The sequence below is a fragment of the Myodes glareolus genome, chromosome 3 (assembly GCF_982192425.1).
Source record: "Myodes glareolus chromosome 3, mMyoGla1.1, whole genome shotgun sequence".
NCBI classification, from domain to species: domain Eukaryota; kingdom Metazoa; phylum Chordata; class Mammalia; order Rodentia; family Cricetidae; genus Myodes; species Myodes glareolus.
Window position 1 is genome coordinate 9,560,124 of NC_142028.1, and position 21,744 is coordinate 9,581,867.

At 41.4% G+C, this 21,744-nt stretch overlaps 1 protein-coding gene across 22 annotated transcripts in view; it reads left to right on the plus strand.

The window, feature by feature from the left end:
- Positions 1–20,007, plus strand: part of C2cd5 (C2 calcium dependent domain containing 5) — a 92,162-nt gene extending 72,155 nt beyond the window's left edge. For 13 of the 22 annotated variants that reach the window (XM_085687322.2, XM_085687315.2, XM_085687326.2 and 10 more), the window contains 5 exons: positions 8,275–8,325; positions 8,891–8,992; positions 10,275–10,465; positions 15,410–15,556; positions 18,866–20,007. In XM_085687322.2, coding sequence (XP_085543448.2) covers positions 8,275–8,325; positions 8,891–8,992; positions 10,275–10,465; positions 15,410–15,556; positions 18,866–18,994 — 620 coding nt within the window. In that variant the 3' untranslated portion in view covers positions 18,995–20,007. The remainder of the gene's footprint in view (positions 1–8,274; positions 8,326–8,890; positions 8,993–10,274; positions 10,466–15,409; positions 15,557–18,865) is intronic. The other 9 variants (XM_085687330.2, XM_085687332.2, XM_085687320.2 and 6 more) reach the window with 2 other exon arrangements.
- Positions 20,008–21,744: the final 1,737 nt, after the last annotated feature.

The following is a 21,744-nucleotide window of genomic DNA, read 5'->3' on the forward strand; positions in this document are numbered from 1 at the left end:
CTCAAAACTGTTGTGTCTAATCTTCTATTACATAGTCTGTAAATGTAGTTTGTATTTTATTCTAAAGTTTTTAATTGAGAAATAATAGGTTATTTCTCAATTAGGCATAAAATTAGTTATATATTATGTTATATTTCATTTAAAAGATAATTACTATAATCATAACACTTGAAATTGTTCTATCTATGCATACTTTTATTTGATAACAAATTATGTAGAAAACAGAATAAGTGTGTGTGTGTGTGTGTGTGTGTGTGTGTGTGTGTGTGTGTTTTCACTAAACCACTCAGTGTAAGACCCGTCTATCCATGTAGGAATATGTGTTTATCTCCTAGCCCATAGTTTTAAAGAGATAATCTGTGTTCAAATTCTGAATTTTATCACCTAGTAACTTTGGTCATCTTGTTTCTGTCATCAACTAAATTTCAGTTTTGGATTTGTACAGAAAGTCTTAGCAATCCTTACGTTCCTGGAAGATAAAGGGGAAATCCAGTTCAGAGGTATCTGAGTCCAGGTTTCTGAGTAAACATAGTTTTTAGAGAAAAAACCATTATTGTTAAAAATCTTCCTGAGGGACCTGGCTCAGAGTTTAAGGATCGGGTTTGGATTCAGGACTCATATGGCTGCTCACAACTGTCTATAGCTGGTTTCAGGGGATCTGATGCCCTTTTCTGGCCTCTGTGGTTGTCAGTACACATACTCAGCGTAGACATACATGTAGAAAGAACACTTGTACACCTAAGATAAGTAAATCTTTTTTTAAAAACATAATCTTCCTTGGCTTCCTTAGATCCCGCTCTTTTCCGGGATGAAAAGAGAAACCTCTGCAATGAGAAAGCACCCCTAAAACCTGGTCGGTGAAGGTTTAATCGGTTGCTAATTTACAAGAATATATACTTGGAGTTGAGTGCAGATTAGCTGAGTTTTAGCCATGCTGTCATTGCTGACTGGATATTGCGGAGGATTAGTGTAGTGATGAGGCAGGCAGGCCTGCTTTTCATCCCGCACGGCTCCCGCACTGCTACCTTTTCACCCGAAATAACAACACACAAATTGTATTCATTTAAACACTGCCTGGCCCATTAGCTGTAGCCTCTTACTGGCTAACTCTCACATCTTGATTAACCCATTTCTATTAATGTGTGTAGCACCATTTTTACTGGGAAGATTCTAACCTATGTCCATCTTGGGCCGGAGCTTCATGGCGTCTGCCTGACTGTGCTTCTTTCTCCCAGCATCCTGTTCTGTCTACTCCACCTGTCTAAGCTGCTGACCTATCAAAAGCCAAGGCAGTTTCTTTATTAACCAATGAAAGTAACACATACACAGATGATCCTCCTACATCAGATTAGGATGAAGCTTGTGAGTGTGCCTTGTCCATACTAATGGGTTCTAACTACTGCTTATGTGCTCAGCATTATGAAATGATATTTTGTGAACTAAAGAACAAAGGAAGAATCATTTGGATAGAACGACTCTTTGTGAACTGCCCGAAGTGTGTATGGCTCATTTTAAAAGGCAGCATGAGAGGCCTGAGATGGAGGGGAAGCCTGTCTGCAGGGCTGCTGTGCAGCAGTGCAAGCCCACTGACTGCAGACCTCTGTCAGCCTCGAGTTCTCAGCACTTGGGAGGCAGAGGCAGGCATATTTCTTGAGTTTGAGGCCAGCCTGATGTACAGGACAGCTGGGCTATACAGAGAAACCCTGTCTTGGGTGGGGGAGGGAGAAGTAAATAAAAGACTAACTTCATGCCTGAGGTCAAAACTTCCACAACTATCAGTGTTCCCAAGAAACTCCAGCTAGTTAGACCAGAAAGCCTGTTCCTCTCTAAGGGCTAAGTTTTTTAATGTAGCTTCTGGGTAAGAGGCGCTGAAAGGAGGGTGGACAGTAAGATCTTCAGCTGTATAGTTACAGCCTTGGCTCTCTAGACACTACTTGAAAAAGGGTTTCTAGACTTTGAAAATCATTGAGCCACACCACACCCCCTTCACCACCATACTCTCTATCATGGCCATCTTGTTTATGAATGTACATAAAAATGGGTGCCCCCCAGTGCTCCGTGCTGAACACTGTACTTTCCTGGACTGTGAGTCCTTGAAGTATATCTGTCCCTTTCTCACATACTTGTCTAAGTTCTGGCTTGTGTTGCATGTGTATGTTGTCATTACTTCATCTGTTCGGGAGGACATGTGTTAAATATGTCTTTAGAAGTTATTTCAGGTTACATTGAAGATTTGAGGGTAAGATGGAATATGAAAGGTCTGAAGACTAGACTAGTGGTCTTCAAACATGAATGCGGTGTTAATGTGCTGTAGCATGACAGAGTATTGAGTGGAAGGAGGAAGTGTGTGACGGTCTAAGTTTCAGTGTAGAAGAAGGCAGGAGGGCTAGGAAGGATGCCCAGGGACTAGCCTGCTCCCTCAGACATTGACTACTCCTTACCATTCATGTTCTTAAAAAGGCAGGGGTTGTTTTTTATTTATCTCTTTTTATGTTGACAGGGAGGATAGTTTGAAGAGCCAATAATAATATGTTTATTAACAATTTCCTCTTTGCTTTTAGATAAACCTTTCATTATTTTTTTTTTTTTGTTATCAGCAATCTAAATGTCATGCACTGCTTTCATAACACGCATCTATCCTAATTCACGGTAAAGAGTAAACCAGGCTCTGAATTGTCCAGCCATGGTCAGTTTTTCCCTTTCATGATGAATTTGATTTTGTTTTTCAAAGTAACAAAAGTTTATTGATCTCAGATTTCTGGTTGACTCTGTGTCACCTTTGTCACCTTGATAGTTATTTAGGTTTGTTTGCTGTGAAATATTAAAAGGTACTGATTTTCTTCACTTCTTAAAGAACGTCAAGTGAAGGCTGTCAGGATTTTAGGAGGAACATACCTGGTATGGTATCACCACGAAGCTTGTCCAGGAGGCCGTGCTGTAAGAGATTTTACACTGTCATGATGACTTAGTCTCCTCTATACTCACACTTTGAGCGTTTTTTTTTCTGCATTTTTAAAAGGCACTTTAAAATGATACCTGTAGAAGGAAGAGAGAGAAATAGAGTTAAAAATGTAGAACCTAAGTGAAAATATCCTTGGTAAAAAAGCTTTACAATGAGATTTTTTTCTCATACAATATTGATGAGCTCAATAATTTTATGCTTTCATGTTTGTAAAAGGTTAACATTGCTTTAAAATTTGAAGATATTAAAAACAAAAGGCCAGGTAGTCCCAGAACTTGGGAGGAAGAGGCAGAATGATCTCTGTGAGTTCAAGGCCAACCTGATTTAAAAACTGAGTTCCAGGACAGCCAAGGCTACACAGAGAAACTCTATCTCAAAAACAGAAAAACAAAAACAAAACAAAAATCTGAAGACATAAATCTTAAAGTATTAGTTACAGTGAGGTGATGGACTGAAACAATTATAAGCCGTATACTACTTTAAATCTATCTCAAATATGTTGTAAATCTAATCTATTATAGAATGATAGTTTTATTTAGATGTTGATAGTTTACTACTCTTGAAGTTTAATTAGCCTAACTTAGTTCTTATTGGTTAAAAGTACAGACAAGGACCATTCCATCCATCCCTGTTTCCTGTCTCTGGGCTGCTTTGTGCGTGCTTAGTCCTTCCTGCTCAGGGGAGGGGCTGTAGCCTCGCAGGGGCACTCTATTTAATCAGCCACTGACTGTGATAGCCAGTTTGGAAATCTGTAAGCACTAACTTTTATTTTTTCTACAAATAAATGTTCTGAATTCTTAACTCTATCTATATAGTAGTTCTTTATACTACTACAAATACTTTTATATAGTCATAGTCTCTTGTATATCTGCTGTATCTGTGTTTTAAAGACTGTATATTTTGGTATTCTGATCAAAATGATGACACCTGTAAGAAAGAATCTGTAAATAGTCTTCATAGAGTTGGACCAAAGCAGTAGCAGGGGAGAGAAGCTATTGGGATTAAGAATAAGGGATATGAAAACTAGAGAGGCAAACTAGATGAAATCCCAGAACGTGGGAGACTGAGACAGGCCAGCCTGGACTGTTAGAATATGAGGCTCCAAAACAAACAAATGAATGAAAAAAAATTATAAAGATAGGGTACACGTGTCTAGCTCATTTAAGAGATGGGATGGGAGGAAGGACTTAAGCAGCACCACGGTCGCTTTCCCTCTGTCTTCAGGCAGCTTGAGGACAGTGAGATCCAGTAGAGGCAGAGGACTGCACAGCAAAGAAGACCCAGACTGCTACGGAGCAAAGTAATAGTGCTCAGAAGAGAAGCTGTAAAGCATCCCTTGAGAAGAATAGATGCCCAGACGTGGGTGCAGGACTATGACAGGGAATTCAGAAGGAAGAAAGTAGTGTAGGATGTTTGTCCTGACGTGGAGTATGTGACCCACATGCAATGTATACATTGCTGATATCTTACTTTTGGTTTTCCATTATAAACTATTCAAATTGAAGCTCTTATTTCTATCTTTATGCCTTAATAATTTACAACTCTTATGTGGCAGTTTCTTTATCAGTTCATCCACATCTAAGTAGCATTATGGATAGGTTTATTTCTGTCTTTAGATTCATCATTAGCTTAGTCATTGAGCCACCTTCTTATTTATAAAGTATGTCCAATCATTGATTATATTGATAAAACACCTGAAAGAATGTCAAAACTCAGTTGTGATCATAGTAACTTAAAACTTTGAATGTTTAAGTGGGAAAATTGTTAAAAATTAAAGACTCTGGGCTGTAATACCTTTTACTCTACAAGAGAATATTATATTTTAGGAAGTTTTAAAACAGTAATTATTAAAAATATGTTCACTCCAAGAAAATTTATAGCAAAGCTGATTGATAACTTGTAATGGTGAGAAGTGAAAAGTCACTAGAGTTATTAATTTGTGTTGTAGTGATCTTTGTCCAACATGTGTTGCTCACCAGAAAACAAGGTGACTTAGAAAAATTAGAAACTCAGTGGCCCAGATTCTGGAGGCTGGGAAGGCCTACATCAGGTTCTGGCAACTTGAAAGGGCCTGTAATGTAGTGTGGAGGAAAGACCAAACTGACCTTTTACAGTGACTCCAATTTCCCTGGAGGATGGAGCCATCTAGCCTAACTAGCTGTAATACTGTTCTCCTGGCTACAGAATGTCAGCATGTACCTCGGAGGAGCTACAGTTGAGAGACGCTTTCGTCACTGACTATGACAGAATACTGAGAAGGACTTGGAAAGTCCTTGCCATGTCTGCAGCTCTTGTTTTGGTTATTAATATACTCGTGTCTGCTAGCCCATTCTTAATCTGGCTTTGTTTTATTCTCTGTGTGTGGATATCAGACTTGCTAAGAATTGTTAGAGTAAGCTAAGAGATTACTAATTTGAACCTTATTTGCCCTGCCTGCTTTGATTTATTCCTCTGGGAGCGACAGAGTTATTACTTAATGGTACCTTTTTGTTTGTTTTTAGTTTGCTAACACGATTGTGCTGTGCTGTGGAGCCCTGGCTGGTCTGGTACTTGCTATGTAGCCCAGACTGGCTGTAAATATTCAGTAGTCTTCCTGACCCATATTTCTGGGATAATAGGCATGCACCACCATGCCCGGTGATAATGACTTTGTTAAGCAATCAGAAACAGGGCCAGTGTAATGACTCTGAGTAAGGGTGCTTGCCACCAGATCTGATGACCAATCTGAGTTCCATTCCTAGGTTTCATATGATTGAAGAAGGAAACATGCTCTCTGCAAGCTGTCTCTTAACTGTTTACATGGCCATGGGCGCAGACACACACACACACACACACACACACACACACACACACATTCAGGAGAAAGAAGCATGGACTGCTGTGTCTTGACATCAGCTCTTTGCAGATGGAGTGGGGCTCTCACGTGAGAACTCCTTGCCTCACTTTTTCATGGAGATGTTCAGATGACCCAGATTTCAGTGCTAGCTCCCCAGCAGAGCTTGAATGATGCTTAATGAAAAATAGTGAAGTCTGTTGTCCTCCATTTAGAAATGACCTGGAGACATTCAGGTTGATGAGCCACACTGCATACAGTTGTACCGCCTTCTTGTTTGAGAGTCTGTAATCTGGGAAGCCAGACTATATTGAGAAGGAGCCAAGAGTCTGAGGACTTTTGTGTCTAAGGTGTGCAAATTGAACTGAGTTGCCAAAGTTCACTTATCCCCAGTCCTGCAGACCTTGAACATTTCTTGAAGAGAAGAGTTAAGATCATGGCAGGTATGCTAGTCATAACTGTGCCCTTTCAAGTTTTCAGAAAGGCTTTTTGAACATTGAAGATTATCTATGATTCAAAACAATTAAAGTTAGGGAATAAAGACCCCCATTATCAGTATTTGGGGGAGAGTAATAATTTCAGAGAGAAATATATACACTATAAAAATCATGTAGTCTAAAATAAAGTTTCCTTTTCCCTTCATTCCCCTTCTCAAACGCATGTACTCTTATTAGCTTATTCTCTGTAGAAAATAACATAGATTTATTTGTTTATTTTCTGAGATACAAGATTGTATGTAGGCAGACTGAGCGGACTCACTGCCTAGCTGAGGGTGACTTTAAAGTTGTGATTCTCCTCATATCTCTTCCCAAATGCTGGGTTACAGTGTGTACCCAAGTGCTTGGCTCATCACTGTGCCTTTTACAGACACAAACATTTTTCATAGTACTTTGTGTCGTGTCGTTTCTACTTGGCACAGTTTAGGGTTGCCATGATTATCACACACAGCAGTACTGAATTATGGAAGAGAATTTTGTTTTAGTGGTTTGTACAATGATTTTAGCTATTCCTTTTTGTTCCTGAAAATAAAAAATTCATAGGATGCCTAATGTGAACTATACATTCTCTCTCTTTTTTTCTGTTGATGGAGATCAAGTCCCAGAGCCTTAGCATGCTAGGTAGACAGTCTACTATGAAGCTACAGTACCCTAACTCTTGGTTTTGGAAACTGCCTTGAACTTCTGCCTCTACCTTCCAACTTGGTAGGTAGATGTTTATCGTCACACGCAACTCAACTGTCCTTTCTGTAGTACTCACAGAGTCTGTCCTGCTCAGCAGGGACCCCAGAGAACCCTGGGAACCTCCAAGCCTGTAGTGGACTGCTTGTTCTCCATGTGTGCAGGAGCCCCTTCCTGCACTCTATGGTCTCTGCAGACGATCAAGCCTCTGAATACATGTCAGAGCCTCCCCAGCTTCTTCCTGTATTGCCATCTCCTTCGGACTTGCTCAGTTCCTCAGCCTCCTGAATCACAAGCACTGTACTAGTTAGGTGTGGAGTCTGTGGACATGACGGTCAATGTTCAGACATGTCTGCAGCGTGGCACCTTCATAGGCATCTCCACAGTTAGAGGACGGCCAGCTACTGCATGCTCTCCAGTGTTAGCTACTCCATTTAGGAGAATGTTCTATACAAATCATATCTTGAGTAGTTAGATTTTATTAATTTGAAAGTATTACCAAAATGTCAATACATTAGAGATGGAAAATATATTTGCTTAGTTGACACTTTAAAAAAAAATGGATGGCCCGAGTAATTCTTACTGTTTCTAATGAGCTATTCTTTTTTTGTTGTTTGTTTAGTTTTATAATTCCTTGAAACAAAAATTTAAATATGCTAGTACAGAGAAAGCATGAACAGCAAATATATATTGACTTTAATAGTACTTTTACATTTTCACAATATCTTATATATATGCAACAAATTCCTGTGTAGATGCTACTCTCTAGGCTGCTAGGATCTGTTTGGGGGATCCGGCTTCCTACCTAGCTGGGGATCTGTCACCCTTTAATACCACAAAGTCTGGCTACCATCAGAGGGAGTTGTTGAGAAAGCCAGATGGAGAGAGGGGAGGAAATGAGAAGGGCCAAGGCGAGGAAGTGAGGGTGATGTGTGTGAGCATGGGTGGTGTCATGGCGCTGGCTCTCACCCCTCCCCTGAAACCTTGCCTTCCCCAGCACACTGACCCTTTCTTCTGAGCTGTCATTCTGCTAGCGTGCTACTGTTGGTGTTTTCTCCAGAAACGCATTTTGTGTCGTAGTAAGCAACCATCTGTGCGTGGTGTTTATTAATGGGTATAGTCTTCATGTGAAGGCACTGCATTTTAAATCCTAATACTTGTGATTGGTTTGCCTTTGTAATAAAGCCATAAAGATATACTTACTCTATTCTTTGGGCTCACGGAAGATATTAATATCAGCAGGGAAGAGGTCCTGGCTTGTGCTTAGCATCGAGCTAATGCTGTTCGTATTGTCTTTCTAGAACATCTGGAGAGTACGAGTTCTAACTCAGGCACACCAGCTGCACAGAGAGGTGAGTTGCCTAACTAGGCACACAGTCACTGTATTACATGAGAAGTTGTAGATCAGTAGACATAAAATTACAGGCAGAGGAAAGCACTGGACAGTGGAATAGACCATCGATACGGTTGTATTGTATCTAGAATGTTTTAAAAATTCATCAATTGTTTGCTTTGTTCTCATTTTATTTTATTTTATTAGTATTTTAATAGTTTTTCTAGTTTCCAAAGTTTCAGCTTTTTAACCTTTTACTGTTCATAGAAGGGGTGCTAGCTGCCCCTCCCCAAATCTTGTCAGAGGTCTGTCCTCTGCTTATGCGTTAATCGGACTGCATTTGTCCCCCTGAGACCGCACGGTCATGTACCTAAGCCCTCCGGCAGCCTTACTGGGTTTGGACACTTGAATGTCTAAGTTCCACTCCCCACTGCCCCTTCCCCTCTTGTCTGGCCTGAAAAGGTCACTCTTTCCCTAAGCTACAGTGAAGTTAAGTTACATCATCGAGGAGGATTATGGCGAGTAAGACACGTCATCCATATTTTTTCTTTGTGTTTTCTTTTGTTTTCTGTCTGTGTTTTCAGCAACGTCAGTTGATTACAGTTCCTTTGCAGACAGATGCAGCAGCTGGATAGAGCTCATTAAACTGAAAGCTCAGACCATAAGGCGCGGATCAATTAAGACAAGTAGGCGGACGTTTCTACCACATTCTGATGACCTGAGAAGCATACCCCTCACTTCCCAGTGGTGAAGGCTAGACCTTACTGCCTAGTAACAACATTGCCAATCAGTCATGTATTTGAGTGTGAAAGCTGCAGACACTTGGTCCTTCGTGAGAAGTGATTACAGAGCCTTTCATTGCTTACTTTTAGCTATATATAAAATTGTCTTTTAAATTTCACTCTTTATAAGCTTTCTGAAAGTTTATGGATGTATATTACACCTCTGCCTAGGAGGACACAGCCAGTTTTCTTATTAGAAAGACACTCTTCAGGACTCAGTGAACTGCTGACTTCATGGCTGTCAGCTTCCTAAGTCTGAGGACAGGATATCAAAGGATCAAGTGTGTCTACAAATTAGACAGTTTGTCTTACTGCTGGACTTGAGAGAGATGTCTTTAGAGCCTGGTTTTTGACAGATTTGGGGAAAACAATATTTGAGTGGATTTACATTAAAATGGAAAGAACTGCATTTCAGAGGGGGCAATACAGTAAATAGATCAGCAAGAATCATATTTTTAACCCTAGAGGTGCTAAATCAACAACTGGGCGACTTGGTTTCCTCCTGTGAAACAGTCATGACGGTGCCCCTGTGGCTGGCTGTGAGCTGGGAAACACAGGGACATGTGTTCACTGCAGTTACGTAGTAGGTGGTGGTAACTGCTAACAGGACGTGGTTTGCTGCACTTACTTAGTAAGTGGTGCTGACTGTTTTACTGTTACTTCCCCAGACAGCTGGTAGACAGCCAAGATGCTTGTCAAGGTTAAAGTTATGTGGCTGTTTAATCAAAAAAGTTTGGGAAAGAAATTTAGAACTGTATTACACCCAGTGTTACCTAGGCTGCCTACAAGCCAGCAGTGATGGAGTGGCCTGAGTGGCCTGAAACAGGTGGAAAATGCACGGGAATGTACCAACTTTCACACTCTCCTTGGATAATTGGTTTCTACAGCAGCTACCTTACTGCTCTGGCGCTTTTTCCTTCTCCACTGTGTAACCGATCATTGTGTGTCTAGCTACACTGCATCACATTTTCCTTTGCAGGGATGTCATTTCCTTCCCAAAGAATTCCATTCCAGCCTCTCATGTCTTTCTCTAAATTGCATGTAGTGCATGATAATTTCTTTTCTTTCATGACATGGCTTAGTCTCACAGACAGCTGAATGTTGTCACCACTTGTTTGGAAACCTTAGGGGACTAACCAGTTTCCAGTGTCTGTTCTTAACGTTTCCATTATTTCTCCAATTTTAGCTGTGACGGTTGAGAAAGCAAGTCCCATGAGTGATGGAAATTTCCGGAATCGCTCTGCTCCACCTTGTGCAAGTTCCACAGTTGGGGTTGTTAAGATGACGCCTCTTTCTTTCATTCCTGGAGCAAAGATAACAAAATATCTTGGCATCATTAACATGTTTTTTATTAGAGAAACTACTTCTCTTCGGGAGGTAACGTTACAAAACTTTAATTTTTTTTTTCTTGAAAGAGTTAGTAATAAAGCCAAGTTTTGCTTTCTTCTAAATAACAGACACTTAATTTGACTCACCTGTTTGTGACCTGCCCGGATGGATTTTGCATAAGACGTACATTTCATACAGTAACCCCTTTTGCAGGAGTTGTGCCTGATTTAAGCCCATTTGTTTGCAGAACTTCTAGATCCTTATTGTAAAGCAAATGACTTCCTCTTAGATTTGATACAAGATTTAAAACTGCTCTGACAGGACATCTAAGTTTTCTAAAATATTCTTCTGAGATGTATCTAAACAGCAGTTTTTAAGGAGTCGCATTTGGAAGTAGTAGATTTTATAGTAGATGTAAACGCAGGGTACTTTACTTTACCCCTGTGCTTCCTTCCCTCTGAAAAAAGGAGGAGCCTGCCAGCTTTCTGTTGTAGCAGGGCCCTTGAAATGGTGTGGGAAGTTCTTCTGTATATGTGTTGCTTTTATTGGTTAATAAAGAAGCTGCTTTTGGCCAGTGGCTTAACAGAATGTAGCCAGGCTGGAAGAGATAGAGAGAGAGTAGGTGGAGTCAGGGAGATGCCATGGAGCCACCAGATAGAACCTTGCCGGTAGGCCACAACCCTCATGGTAAAATATAAAATAATGCAAATGGGTTAATTCAAAATACAGGAGTTAGCCAGAAATACGCTTAAGTTATTGGCCAAGCAATACTGCAAATAATCTAGTTTTTGTGTGGTTATTTTGGGTTGGGGCATCCAGGAGCAAACAAGCGGCCTCCTCCAACTTCTCAGACTTGACAGTGCACAAGAGTGCTGCTTCTCCCCATCCTCAGTGCACATGGGGAACTGCTACATGGCGACTATAAAATTTTATGTCGTATGATTAAATTACAAAATCAGGGCCACTCTATTGTGTCATTCGTAACTCAGGAATTTAACCTAATAGAAACGGGAACTATATTGTATCTTATGTTATGAGTCAGGACTTCTGAACAAATTAATATTTTAATAGGGGAACTTTTGAATTGCTGAGGTGTGAACCCCCATTATCTGTCTGTGTGACTGACACAGCAGTTTGTGTTGTGGAAAGTGCCTTTCCTGTAAGATGATTCCGCTGTGCTCTGCTGTGTCTCCAGGGCACACTTCCTTTGCCCCGTGAGGAGCCAGCCCGGCATAGAGCAAGCACAATATGTCTTTCTGTAGATGAATGAATAATGTCTGACAGGTTAGTTAATTAGGTGGATATTTTCTTTAAGATAGACTATTTTAATTGTACTCTGATTATGTTAATGTAGAGGATAAATCATGTAGTCTCAGATCCTTTTAATAGAGAATTAAAGTCTACTTAAGTTTGACAAAATAGGTTTGTTTCAAAATTGGCATGTTTTATTTTTTTCTGTTGTTTTCTTTTCTAGTTGCTCGTAGTAGTGTATGGCTATATTATTTTGAACCTTTAAGTTTTTTTGCCCAGGCTAGTCTTGAACCCTTGGCACACATGATCCTGTGGTCTCAACCTTCTCGATAGTAGGCTTCGTGCATAAGCTGGTGGCCATGCTGGGGTCCATGTGTTTTCATTTCCTTACTCTTTGCTTTGTGGAGGCTTTCCCTGCTGCAGTGTTACTACCTGGTGGATCTCACTGCAGCAGAGACCTACACCTTTAGCCTAAGGCACAGCATCCCATGTGTAGCCTGGTGAGATCCCTTACAGTCAGTTTTGCTTCTTTGAACTGACCTGTACATACTCTGCTCCAGTCTCCTGACTTCATAAGCAGAGGCGACTGGTGAAGAGTGTACAGAGCTGTTTGCCCGAGTGGAGGCTCAGATAGCTGATCTAGTTCTGGAATTTCAAACAGAGGTCGCTTCCCAGGGTTACAGTCTGGAGACTCTCCTTAGCTTTTTAAAAAGATGTGCTTGGGCAAGCTGGAAAGATGACTCAGGGATTAGAGCACTGGCTGCTCTAGAGGACCCAGACTCCGTTCTCAGAGCCCACATGGTGGCTCACCACCATCTGTAACTCTAGCTCCAGGGGTTTCCGTGCCCCTTTTCAGTCCTCTCTGGACACCAGACATATATGTGGTACACAGATATAGATATACAGGCAAAACACCCATGCATGTAAACTTTTTTTAAAGATGTACTTAAGAAAATAATTTTGTTCCTAATAGTAGACTCTGGTGTTCTTAACTTCAGTTTAATTCCTTGATTGTCCTTAACTCCACCTTCAGTAGAGCTGGTAGAAAACAGAAATAGAAAAGCATAAAAGCTATTGACTAGCTTTTAATTTTTGTTGTGTTGAGTTTATAAGAGAAAAAGTTCCCCATACCACTATGTTTATCCTCTAACAATGTGTATAGCATAGTACACAATGCTATTTGTGCACTGCTGAATTGTGCATTAGCATCTAATGTGGTATCAAGCAAGAATTACAGTTCAATTACAGTATATATATCTACTTTATCTTTCATCATAACTAAGGAAAACTATATTATTTCTTTCTACTTTTCAAGTCCATCAAAGACTCCAGAAGGATATAATATTACCCAAGTAAATAGGAAGTGCATTGTAAGCAACTTCCAAAACTCTGGAAATGACAGAGACATCACACCACCTGGACAGTCACCCAAAGTTCTTCTGTACCATTGGGGCATCCATCTTCAGCCTGTTGGCCCATAGTATCCAGCAGACTTTTCCATGAAGCAGGAAATTCAAAGACAGTTTTGCCTATCAGTCACTTTCTTTTGTGCCCTATAGAATGTCTTGAAGGTTCTCTGATGAAGCAGGAACCTTGAAGGATGTCTCACCTTTAGGCAAGTTCAGCAGTCATTTCTTCGTGAGTCCTGCATGTCCAGTTCATCAAGCAGTCCAGGCAAGAGCAGTTTCTTGCCCAAATGGCTATCAAACTCCATGAGGAGACTCTTCGATGCCCGTCATCCTTTTGAAGTAGATTGGTACTGCCAGGAGCAGATGTGTCTCACTGTCATGAAGAGTCCTAACTTTTTAAAATATTTTAAATGCGTATTCTGAAGGTCTCTGAAAGATTTAAAAATCCTATCCATATGAAATATATCTCTTTACATCTAGAAAGCTTAATATTACTACAAGCTTGACTATTATAGATGATTATCTATTACAATACATTTTAAATGAGCTGCACAAACACAAAACCTTAATCAAGATCAGAAATAGATTTACACAGTATACTTTAAATTTGTATCAATAAACTGAGATTCATACTAATGCAAATCTCTATAGCATATCCCCCTTTAAATGTAAATAGACATTTATAAACAATGTTTGGGAATTCGGGCATAGTTCTTTTCCAAACTGCTTTCTGCTTTTGTGTTGGGTGAAGTTTTTTCTTTGGGGGGGGTGTTCAAGGTGACACTTCAGGGGCTCATGGTCCATCAACCCACGTTAGCCTGGAATGAATCCACAGGTTCTCATTGTCTGTGGAAACAAAAGAAGAACCTCTTTTCCAAAGCATCATATCCTTAGACACAAATTCTGAAGTCAAGATACCTTTATAATATACATGCTGGTTTAGTTTAGCAGTCCATACAATGAAATGTCTCTCTGTACTTAGCTCCTTCACAGTCAAAAAGTTCAAAGGAAACACAATAGTATACACAATTCAGACTCTCTGTGCATATTCCATCGTTATGTGACTTTTCTTACTCTATTATTTTTAATATTTATTTTATTATCTTCTTTAATCTATGACTGTACTCTATTTCTTTAAAGACTTTCATTTTTTTATAAACCATTTACTTCTTTTTATAACTCTCCATACTCTTTTTTTTCTTCTGTATCCCAAGCCTACGTACATTTTTTTAAACACACTGTGGCCCATTTAGAGGTCTTTTATGTCTAGATTTGTCTTTATTGCATATCTGTAATTATTTTCTGACCAGAAGCACTTCTTAAAATGCTAAGCCCTTCTTATGAACTTAAACAGCGCCATTGCTAGGGGAAATATGGCACTGCCTGCTTGCCCCACCCAGTCCAGCATGGCGGAGCTGCTCGCTGTCTCTGAGAGCCATGTACAATACCCCATCTCTAGGCACACAGCCGATCCATGTTGCCACCAAGCAAGCCATAGCACATTGCTCACAAACCCCATTCAAATGCTCGGTCTCCTGAAAGAGCAAGAGGTCATGCCCTCAGCACGGCCCAGAAAGCCAGCATTTCAAAATGGCGTGGCTTTTTTTTTCTGCTTCTGCTGAATTGGGAAAAACCTCTCTCAAAGGAGCTGCAGCACACCACCAGCAAACAACAAGAAGCTGTGTTAAACTCTGTATTTTCAAGCCCTCTCAGGTTTTAAGTGGATTTTAGTCAACCACGTTGGCACCAATTTGTTGATGAAAGGCTGCTTGTTTATCCCAGCTGCCCAGAACTGAAATAATCACCCAGAAACTGTATTAATTAAATCACTGATGACCCATTAGGACTAGCTTCTTATTGGCTAACGTATTAACTTAACCCATCTCCATTAATCTGTGTATCACCTCAAGGTCGTGACCTACCAGCAAGGTTTCAGCATGTCTGTCTCTGGCGATGGCTCCATGGCTTCTCTCTTTAGTCCACCTCCCCCCCCCCCCCGCCCCCGACATTCAGTTTAGTTTCCCCCGCTTAACTATATTCTGCCCTGTTATAGGCTCAAGTCAGCTTTCTTTATTAACCAATGCTATTCACAGCACACAGAGGGGAACCCCACATCAGCTAGTCATGGGCAAACTACAATTTAGCATAGATTTAATGAATACTTTAAAATCCTTACTCAGAGATGTGTTTATTAATGAAAAAAACCCTTATGAGGAAAGTATGAATGACTGTCTTTTACATTAAAGCAATTCAGAATGTGTACTTTGGCTTTTGACATTTTGTGCATGGTCTTACCCTGTGTATGATGCAGTGGTCTGTCCGTCCTTTGCAGGAAGGAGGAGTCAGTGGTTTCCTCCATGCTTTCATTGCTGAAGTGTTTGCCATGGTAAGAGCTCACGTTGCCGCACTGGGAGGGAATGCTGTTGTTTCCTACATTATGAAGCAGTGTGTCTTCATGGAAAATCCAAGTAAGAACCAGGTGAGATGACTAAATATCTCTAAGGAAGTCAGGAATGACCCTCTGGCCTGTCACATCCATTCCCTTCTGAAAGAATTGCTTTTCACAACTTTGACTGTAGATGTTAAAGCATACTTAAATGACTTTATTATTCACACAGTCATCATTGCTCAGGCTCTGCTCCATAGTTCACGTGACTAGTTAATCGCCCTTAATTAAGCTTTGCTGGAGTTACTATTCCTGCCACTCTCTTGGTGAGCCTTGGAATATGGATGTGGCTGTGTCTCCTCTCAGGAGGTCTGAGGTGCCCCTCTCCCTGTGAACTGGGATGTCTAGTTGATGGTAAAGAGCATACAATGGGGACAGACTGCTTATTTATTTCTACCAAATGTTACTCTGTAAATGGGGTATGTAATAAGAAGAGGTCTTACTAGACTAAACCTTAGAGTATCATTCTTTTATTAATTTTAACTAAATAGCTCAAAAATTTTAGGGGTTTCTTCTAAAATTACATAATTATATAAGTAACCAAGTGTCTTGAAAGCAGCATGCGCCATCCTGCTCTACTTGGCACACATCAGAAATCATATTTTTGCCTCACACTCACGATAAATGAGCAAAAGTCCTTGTGCCCCGAGAACAGGGAACATGCAGGCAGATACTGCACTCATGGTATTTCAGTTTCACAGGAGTGAGAAGAGTAGATGTATGTGTCTGTGTGGGTACGAATTTTGCTGCTAGCCCTATACTTAGATGATTATAATTAAGGGCAGATAGTTTGCATTCTCAGGACTCCTGGCTTTTATGGATAAAGTTATCTTCACAGTGGACTTTAGCCATAAATGTGCAAGCAGTGTAAGAAGAGAGCCAACTTAAGCACAGCCTTAGTCTTATTTCAGAGCTATTAATTTACTCAGTGTCTTAAGAAAGAGAAACCATTTAACCACTTTTTCAATTCTTGTAACTTACATATTTTTATTAGTTTGTTCTACTACATTAAGAGATGTTAAAGAATAGTCCTAGTCTGAAGCTAGAAGACAGCTTTCTGTTATGTTTGGTGAATCAGATCACAGTGGAGAGCACATTGTCACACACTCTGAGGTAGACACCACCACACATGCAGGCTAGAGTGCCTACAGCCCCACCCCACCCCATATACTCTGTGGTAGCCTGTGTGTTTTCACACTGAAGGAACCGTCCTGACCGAGTTGCTTTTTATATTTTTAAGATATTTTGTCTATATATGTAGTCTTTTTTATATTGTATTTTAATGTATTTAATGTTTTGGAGGAGTTGTACTAGATTCAAACTTCAAAAATTCAATTAAAAAACAAATGTAGAAGGCAGAAGAAGCAGGCCGAGCTATATGACTTTGAGGCCAGCCTGGTTCCCAGAACTCCAGGCTACTCAGTTGTCTTAGGGTTTCTATAGCTGTGAAGAGACACCATTGTTGACCAAGTTTTCTGTCCCACCCGGTCCCGCAGCCATTCGGCTCCGAAGAAATACACAGAGGTCTACATTAGTTAATAAACTGGTTGGCCTATTAGCTCAGGCTTCTTATTAACAAATTATAACTTATATTAGCCCATAATTTTAATCTGCATTAGCCACTTGGCTTGGTACCTTTATCAGCGAGGCAGTCACAACTTGTTTGCTCTGGGTGATGACTGCAGACTGACTCTCTTCCCAGAATTCTCCTATTCTCATTGACCCGCCTCTACTTCCTGTCTGGTCGCCCTGCCACTACTTCCTGCCTGACTACTGAACAATCATCATTTTATTAAACAAGTACAACAAGAAACAAATCTTTGCAGGGTAAAAAAACATTGTCCCACAGCATACCATGACCACTACAACTCTTATAAAGAAAAACATTTAATTGGGGCAGCTTTCCTTTTCAGAAGTTTAGTCCATTATGATCCGACATGGTGGCATGCAGGCAGACATGGTGGTCTGCAGGCCGATGTGGTGCTGGAGAAGGAGCCGAGGGTCCTGCATCTTGACTTGCAGGCAACAGGAAGTGGTCTGAACTAACTGGACATGGCTAGAACATATATGAACTTCAAAGCCTGCCTCCACAATGACACACTTCCTCCAACAAGGCCACATCTCCTAATAATGTCACTCCCTTTGGGGGGTCATTTCTTTCAAACCACCTCACCAGGGTTACATAGTCAGACCCTGTCTCAAAAACATTAAAAATAAGTAAATAGAAAAGTTTCTCCCTGTTTTGTGTTCCAGCCGATCAGTTTCTTTACTACACACAGCCCAAGTCATTAGTGCCTTACTTTTCTTCTTGTGTATTTTAATGTCACTTCGGTTTCTGAGGGCCCAGCATGCCAGAGAGAGTCTTAACTGCACACGAACAGGCACACATTTCACCCCGCGTCTGCACAGTGCTGCTGTGCACATGGTTCTGTAGCTCGTTTTATCACTTTATTTTTCAGAGTGACTTTCTCAGTTTGAGGCCAAAAGATTGTCTTCATTATTCCTTTAGCCACTCAGCACTCCATAGTGTTGATCACTCAGAATCCTCAGCTGTTCCTGCTGATGGCAGTGGGTAGTGTCTGTTGACTGTTTCTCTGATGTATACAGTGCTGTAAGAATTAACATGGATATAAGGAGCTAGCACAGTGAGTGTATCCAAAGGGAAGGCCTCTGATGCTTGTAGTTTTCCTATAATGACAGAATTTGCCTCCATTGAGACTATTTTGCATATTCTAATTATTTTCATTAATTTATCACATTCATGATGCTTAGCCATATTAACAGAGTTTATGCCATTTTCACTTCTGTTTAGTATCAGGTATAACTATATTTTCACTTTCTCCTTGATAGTATTTACATTATTTTTATTATTTTCCTTTTAAAAACATGTTGTAGTAAAAAGTCCCATCCAAGATTTTTGTCTAGAGGAAAATACAAAGTACAGGCTGGAATGGTGGTTGGAGAGTGCACGCTTTTCCTGCTCTGGGAGAGACGACGTTGCCTTTCAGAGTGGTTGCTCTTCTCCAGTACCTGTGTTTGCTTCCTTGCCTCTGTCAGCACCTAGTAATGTCCTGCTTTCCCCGTCTCCCCAGTATCCATGCATGGTCTCTTCCTGTCGGTTTGCAGAGCTCTGATTGACAGCGGGCTTGAATATTCTGTCATGTGTTCTCAGGCTTTCCGGATTTCTTTTCCTGTGAACTTTTTCTTTCCTCATCTTCCGCTGGGTTGTTTTATGTAGTGGTTGATTGGCCTGTGCTGGGTTTGGTTTTCTCCCAGAACCCGTGCACAGCAGGTATCTGAGCTGTGCTGCAGGCTCCTGGACTCTGTCTGCTGTCTTTCCAGGCGCAGTGTCTCATAAATGTCAGTGGTGACGCGGTGGTTTTTGTTCGTGAATCTGACTTAGAGGCCATGTCAACTCAGCAGCCTGCTGTCAACTGCCAGACATCATGTCCTGGAGAAGTCACAACCTGAAGACAGAAGGAGCTCAACTGAGTGAAATTCGTCTGTCTCCAATGTTGTCAGCGTCTCACAGATGAGAGTCTCAGCCTGGGGAGATAACTGAGGAGGATGGGCAGGGGATGTTTGGTCTGTGTGGACGGCTTGGAGACTTAAGAATTTCTGATCTCAACATGTCATTTGCCCTGTTTACACAGACAGATCCCATGGAATCTAGCACCTTCAGTTATGGGAGTTACTTGTAATTTATGTTGATTTTAATAAAATTATAATTAAAAATGAAATGGGAAGATTGTCAGGAGGCTGGGATAGGCAGCTTCTGTAACTTCGAAACTAAGTGGGAATCCAGATTGCTAACGAGTCCATAGTTGATTTGTAAAATAGAGAACACTACTGTGTATTTTCAGAAAATGACTGTGTGGGTTTCCCAGTATTTCTTGCTTGAAATGAGGAGTTTGTTCCTGGGCAGGTGATGTGCTTCAGCCACTTTTCAGAGGAAGATTCTACAGTGTGCATCTGCACATGACCCGGGTGCTCTAAGGAGCTTCCCGGGGAGGCCTCACATCAAGGAGGGAGGGGTGCCTCACGGCTGGCTGCTGCTTTATATTTAATTGTCTAGAAGAGGCTTGGCTTCAGCTGGGTAGAGACCATTGTGAAATGTATTCAAGTAGTGAAAGTCCAGTCGACCTCGGAAAAACCGGGTTGTTTTCTAATAATATGTTGCACTCTTACTAGGGGACTTTGCTGAGGTACACTGTTTGCTGTAGAACTTGGAAATGAGACTTGAATATGCTGTGAAGTGTTGAATGTATGTATTAAGTCTTACCTATGCCAAGTACCCACTGCTAATGAAATATCAGAGTTCTCCTTTACCCCATAGAATTCCCTTATAAAAGTTAGGATTTTATTCTCTCAGAACAGTAAATTACCCTAAAGATGAAAAGTCATCGTATTGTTACACAGGTGTCAATATTTTTCTGTATTTTGTTTATAATTTTATTTTTTAAATAAAAAGTTTATAAACAGTATTCCTAATTCTTTGCCTTTTTGATGAGATGCCTGTTTGTGTCATGGCATCATTTCCTGTCTGCTCTCATGCCCGAGTCAATAAGTATCTGCTGAGTACCTACTGCATTGTGGGTCCCCATCATCGCGGATGGGGGGCACCCCTGCTGTCCTTGGGCAACTAGCTGCTCAGTACCTGCTACTGAATGTCTCTTAGATGGCAGGCATGGTTGTGGGTCATGACGAACATCTGTAAGTTCGTGCTTGCACCCGGCTTGCTGCTCAGCGGTCTGCACACAGAAGCATTTGGGAGGTGCGCTTTGCAGCGCTGCAGTCTGACCGGCAGTTGGCCTGGCCCTTTTCAGCTCACCACAGCTTTCCTGAGAGGACTCTCATGCCTGGAATTTGCCCCTTTCGTGCAGTTCCTTGCTGATTAGTGTGGCCTCGAGCTGCATGGCCGCCACCACGTGTTGTCTAGACCTTTCTGTTCTCACAGCAGCACTGTACCTGCTGCAGTGTCCATTCTTCAGCCCCAACCCTTAGGGGTCTTCGCTGGCAGTAACCGTTCTGTTGCTATGACTTTTCATTTTGTATAAATGGAGTCAGAAGAGGGTTCTGGTTCAGGTTCAATATTTTGAAAGGTTTGGTCTTTTTTTTTCCTTACCTTTTTTTTTTCTGTCACTCAAGGTATTGACAGAGGTGCTAGTAAGAGCACTGTCCCCGCCCCCACCTATGAGAGCACTGTCCCCGCCCCCACCTAAGAGAGCACTGTCGCCGTCCTCACCTATGAGAGCACTGTCCCTGTCCCCACCTATGAGAGACAGCTCCAGGCTGCCACCCTCTCTAGCCTGAGGCGTTCCTGTAGTCTTGGGGACCCTGACTCAGGCCAACAGGGGTTCCCAACTTTGACGCTAGAAAGAGTGACTACTAGCCAGTTCGTCAAGCAGGGTTAGTGATTTTATTAAAGCTATTTTAATATAAGGTTAAGAAAACGAAACATTTGTTCATAAGAAAATAGAGCATGCCCAAGTGTGTGTGGGGGTGCTCCCAAGAAAGTGGGGGAAAGTAAGAGCCACCCACACTTGTGTATGGGCTTCTCTAAGAGCAAGCGTTTGTATTAGCGGTAGCCATCTATACCCTTTTGGAGACTCACAAGTTACACCTCAAAAGGTTGTTAGGGACCCTTCCTCTCTGGGTAAGCACCAGACAAGGGGTGTCTCCGAGATGCATGGATGGAGTTGGAGTTTGATGAAGTGAAACCAGGAGCCACTAGGTTTGTATGCAAGGCATCTTGGGATGTGAGGATATGTCCCCTCCCTTTAGATGGTTTGCTGAGGCCAGAACGGGAGAAGGACCCACGTCGTTGTTAATTGTGCTGAAATTCTAGCTTCTCCACTGCAAGAGGCTTCCATCTGATTCCAGAGCTAAGCCCTTCTGGCCCCAAGATTTCCCCGCCTTTCTGTGCTGACTCAGGCCCAGATCTTGCTCCCCAGCCCCTTCCCCATTCCCTCGGATCATCTTCTGATTTTGAAACGTAGCCTTGTGGAGTTTACCACCCAGGGCTTTTCTGGGTCTTCTTCACAATCCGAGTGAGTGGAAAGTTCTTAAGGCTTCAGAAACTGGGTCTCTGTCCTCTTTCTTTTTCCTGCAGTCTTTCCCTCGGTTCTCAGGAGGGCCACACCTCAGAGAAAGATTCTGACCACAGTAGGCAAAACAGCATGGAGACCTATCAGTCACTGACAGGGTGGCCCAGCCACTTA